Raw genomic sequence first — 4,497 nt, 5'->3', positions numbered from 1 at the left:
AATTATTTTAGAAGAGGAGTTAACAAACTGTGCTTTATTGTAGCATACAATAGTACCAAAGTATTGATTCACTCACATAACACTTTTTTAGAGATAAATTTTCAAAAAGTATTAGGTATCAAATTATTTGATTGACCTTTATGATAGAATAGCTATTTCTATAGTTATGATATCTAAGCATTGGCTGTTGTAAAATTCCTGTGGGATATTTTCCCTCCGGTAAAACCTGTGCCTTTTCATTTAAGATATTCCCACTGGTGCTTTGCTGAAATGTTCTTATGGATGCAAGATTCACAGTGAGTCCATATGTTTCAATGCGCAGTCATAGAAAATGAGAAGAGAAGATTCAACGGGGAGCAGCGAGCACCTTAACTTTACAGAGAAATGTAATCTGTTGTGTGAGGGCTGGGAGGACTTTGATGTGTGTATATGTATGAATAATGGGCATTTTGAGCAACGTATTATTTAATCTCAGTAAATTCAAACTTTACTCAGTAAATTCAAAGTTTAAATTAGTTTTGCAATAATTAGCAGCAATTACCTTAGTAGTGATTTTCAAGAAAGAGCAAAAGAGAAAATATGGACAATTGGAAGGCAAACTGAGGATTGTAAACCTTTACTTGCTGTAGCTGTACAAGCATATTTAAGCACAATAGACAGAAATGCACTACCAAATATATAGGTACAATCTTACCATTAAGTTTTGGTTCTATTTTATTTACAAAACTAGCACATCAAAGTAACATATACCTTACCATGATACAGTAAAAATTAAACATTTGATACAATGACGTTAACTGATAAAGTGACTAGAACGTTTCTTTGTCATAAATGTGATAACCTCAAATAAACTGACATATTTTTATACTATCCAATTTACTCTTGTATTTTAAGTTCAAAATTATTTTCTTTAGAAAATTTTAACTAACATGTCCTTCCAATTTTTCACATTTTTTTCTTTTAGGAATTCAAAGTTTAAAGATGAGATTTTGGAAGCAACTTTTTAAAACAGAGGTATGAAAGAAGATAGGCTAAAAAAAAAGTGTGTGTACCTAAGGAAGCAAATGAGAGGTCATAAGAATAGTGTGTGTGTGTGTGTGTGTGTGTGTGTATGTAGTGTGTTTATATGTGTGTGTATGAGAAAGAGAAAAAGACATACAGTGAAATTAGAGAGGGAGAAAGAAAGTAGGTATAGTTTGCTTTGTTTGTTTCTTGTGCTTTGCTTTTTTTATAGATTAACAAAGACCAAAACAGAAATTTTTTTTGAATAGAATAGGACAGGGATACTTTTGCACCAATTATTTTTTCAATGACCAAACGTAAAATCAACTCTCTAGGGTTTTTTATTTTTCTGCTATGATTAGAAGATTTGAATGTGTTTTTATACCAGGAATTGATGTTTAGTTCCACTGGACATATGTAATATATCTATGTCATTTAAATTCGTTTGTAATTTTAAGTGTATAAAGAGGAAGCATTTTGAATTATGTTATATTTGTAGTATATGGAAGAGATAGAGTAAAATATTTTACAAAGTGGAAATAAGTGGAACTCCATTTGGACAATATGAATGTCATGATGTTGAGAAGCATTAGCAAGTCATCAGATATATGTTCATATTTGTAGATTTATGCAAAGTATTTTAATGGTTTAGTTCATAATATAACTACTTTTTAATTCATATGACATAAAATGAGTATCAGAATAGCAGCTATCGGTTTCTATAATTAAATGCACACAAAAGGTACAAGATAATCTGAGACAAGAATGCATCCTCATTAAATATAATTTAATGCATAAAACATTATTTACTCAAAAATGACTTTAGAGGATAACATCAGAAATAAATATTTCAAAGCTCATATTTTTATTGATTTACAAGGAATCCAAGATGAAAATGTGTAATTGAAGACATAGTATATCTTTTTGTTAATTTCAGATTAATTGAGTTTCTGCTGTCTTTGGACTCACCTCAACCTTCATGGAACATAGGACCAATGTGACAGAATTCATTTTCATTGGACTGTGGGCAAATAAGCAAATTGAGCTGTTGTTCTTTTTCTTCTTCCTGCTCTGTTGCTTGGCTATCTTCATGGGAAATTTCATCATCTTACTCACCATCACTTGCAGCCATCTGATCCAACAACCAATGTATTACTTTCTTTGCCATCTTTCTCTCACGGACCTCAGCTACACCATGACTGTCATCCCCAGGTTTCTCAGAGACTTAGTTGCAGCAAGAAAAGACATTTCCTATCACAGCTGCATGACGCAGCTCTTTGCAGCTCATTTACTGGCAGGAGTGGAAATTTTTATTTTAGTGTCCATGGCTTTTGATAGATACGTTGCCATTGTCAAACCCCTACATTACATGGTGATCATGAACAGGGAGAGGTGTCACATGCTGATTCTTGTGGCCTGGGGCTTGGGGCTTTGGCATTCAGTTGCTCTGCTCATGGTGGTAATCAATTTACCTTTCTGTGGTCCCAATCAGGTAGATCACTACTTTTGTGATGTGAAACCTCTTTTAAAACTTGTGTGCAGAGATATTCGGATTGTCAATATCTTAATGATCGCAAACTCAGGAATAGTGGTGGTCATTGTTTTTCTTGCCCTGTTTGCATCTTACATAGTCATATTATATCATCTTAGGACCCACTCCTCGGCAGGGCGCCGAAAAGCTCTCTCAACCTGCAGTTCTCACATCATGGTGGTCCTCCTGTTCTTTGGCCCTTGCATCTATGTTTATCTTCTACCTCCAGGCTATGAGAACAAGGACAAAGAAATCTCAGTATTTTACACTGTGTTTTCCCCTTTGCTGAATCCTCTCATCTACAGCTTGAGAAATGTGGAGATGAAAATTGCTATTCAGAAGGTATGGTCAAAAATAGCACATTCTAAATTTCATTAAGTGGGGAAAATCCCCATTGTGATTTTATCCCTATGCCCTGAGGGCACGCATCATTTTAGATGCTGTAGTGAGTATTATGATCTTTCTTTTCAGGACTGGAGTATATGGTAATATATAAGCCAAGAAAAATGTTTCGGTGATTCAAATGGTGATTTTTTCACTTTTGTAGGTTGTAGCGAACTCAGGTGACCACTGGGATATGAGAAATATAGACATCTTCTTCTAAAATTTATATCTATATTTATATCACTACCTTTACAATGTTTTCTGTAGAATCCCAGTTTTCCAGCTAGTAAAACTCAAATTACTTATTTATCAGATATATTCCCAAACTGGTTCCAATTCAATGTGCTAATCTCACAATTTACTGTGTATTTAAAAAAAATATTGTGGTAGAGTGAATCACCATGGACTCTGCAATTTTGAGGTAACTAGTGATTCCAATATTTGCCTCTCTATCCTGTTTCAATTACGTTCATCTCTATTTCCCCAAAGTCCATTAATGCTGTATATACATACACACACACACACACACACACACACACACACACATACAGTACAACACATTGGCTCACACGTGAAGTTTCAGCATGGTGTTATTACAACAGAAAATTTGTTAAATATTTTACTATTTTTCCCTACCTTTTATCAACCCATAGTAAGTCATCAGCATTCTTCAAAAAGGATCAAAATTCTATCCCTTCTGATTTTAAATTACTCACCTTTATACTTTATGTTCATGCCTACATATGATTTACAGTTTTCAGATCCTTCAGCAGAAACAGTATTTGCATTCCTCCTTTGTTATTTTCTTGATATTCAGCTGTATGTTTAGTTCAAAATATTCCCATATCCAATGCCCACTTTGATTGAATGCTTTACCAGTTTGATTGAGCCAGAAGATCATAAATAATGGTCTTTAGACCTATTTTAGCAATAATCCTTTGCAAACTGACCATTTGCATTCATAAATGACAATCCTGAATTAACAAGTAAATTAGTTTATCCCAAAGACTAAAACTTTAGCTTAGATACATGTGTACATGTGTACTTATTATAAAAGAAATGAAACCCAGCAAATTTTGTCTCAGTCTTTTTACTAATTTATTTTTTGCAATAAAATAATTTAATTGCATTAATTTAATTGTTGACTATATCCAAAGAATCACATAATCTAATCTCAGTTCTGTACCTTCTATCTGTAGTCCAAATTCTTTGACCGAGTACATGTTTTAGCTCAGCATTAATGGCGTTATTCTCACAATTCCCTGAATTCGGTCACTCCTCTCCCATTTGAAGAGCAAAATTTTGGAAAAGCAGGCAGACATGTTTGTCTTCAGTGTCAGAAAATATTATACTAATATTTAGACTTTTAGAACTTTCAAAACAAACATTGGCATATCTCCTAATATCTATCTACACAGATGTCTTTCTACACATGAGTAGTCTTCAGAAGAAAAGAAAAGGGAAACAATTGTTAAAGCTCTGACACTTCTGCGCCAGTGAGTGTGTCTTTTGTACAGAAATACAGATATAGTCATGTCTATTTATATTTCTCAATCAATAGTAAGTCAGATCAATCACTA

General features: G+C 33.4%; 1 protein-coding gene across 1 annotated transcript; it reads left to right on the top strand.

The window, feature by feature from the left end:
• The first annotated feature begins 1,981 nt into the window (after positions 1-1,981).
• On the top strand, positions 1,982-2,911 carry LOC101546605 (olfactory receptor 4P4-like). Its single transcript, XM_004621617.2, has one exon. The coding sequence runs from the start codon at positions 1,982-1,984 to the stop codon at positions 2,909-2,911; it is 930 nt and encodes a 309-aa protein (XP_004621674.2).
• The last annotated feature ends 1,586 nt before the right edge of the window (positions 2,912-4,497 follow it).

This window comes from Sorex araneus, chromosome 6 (assembly GCF_027595985.1).
Source record: "Sorex araneus isolate mSorAra2 chromosome 6, mSorAra2.pri, whole genome shotgun sequence".
NCBI lineage: Eukaryota > Metazoa > Chordata > Mammalia > Eulipotyphla > Soricidae > Sorex > Sorex araneus.
The sequence above is the reverse complement of the archived record's forward strand: the minus strand, read 5'-3'. Positions and strand labels throughout refer to the sequence as shown.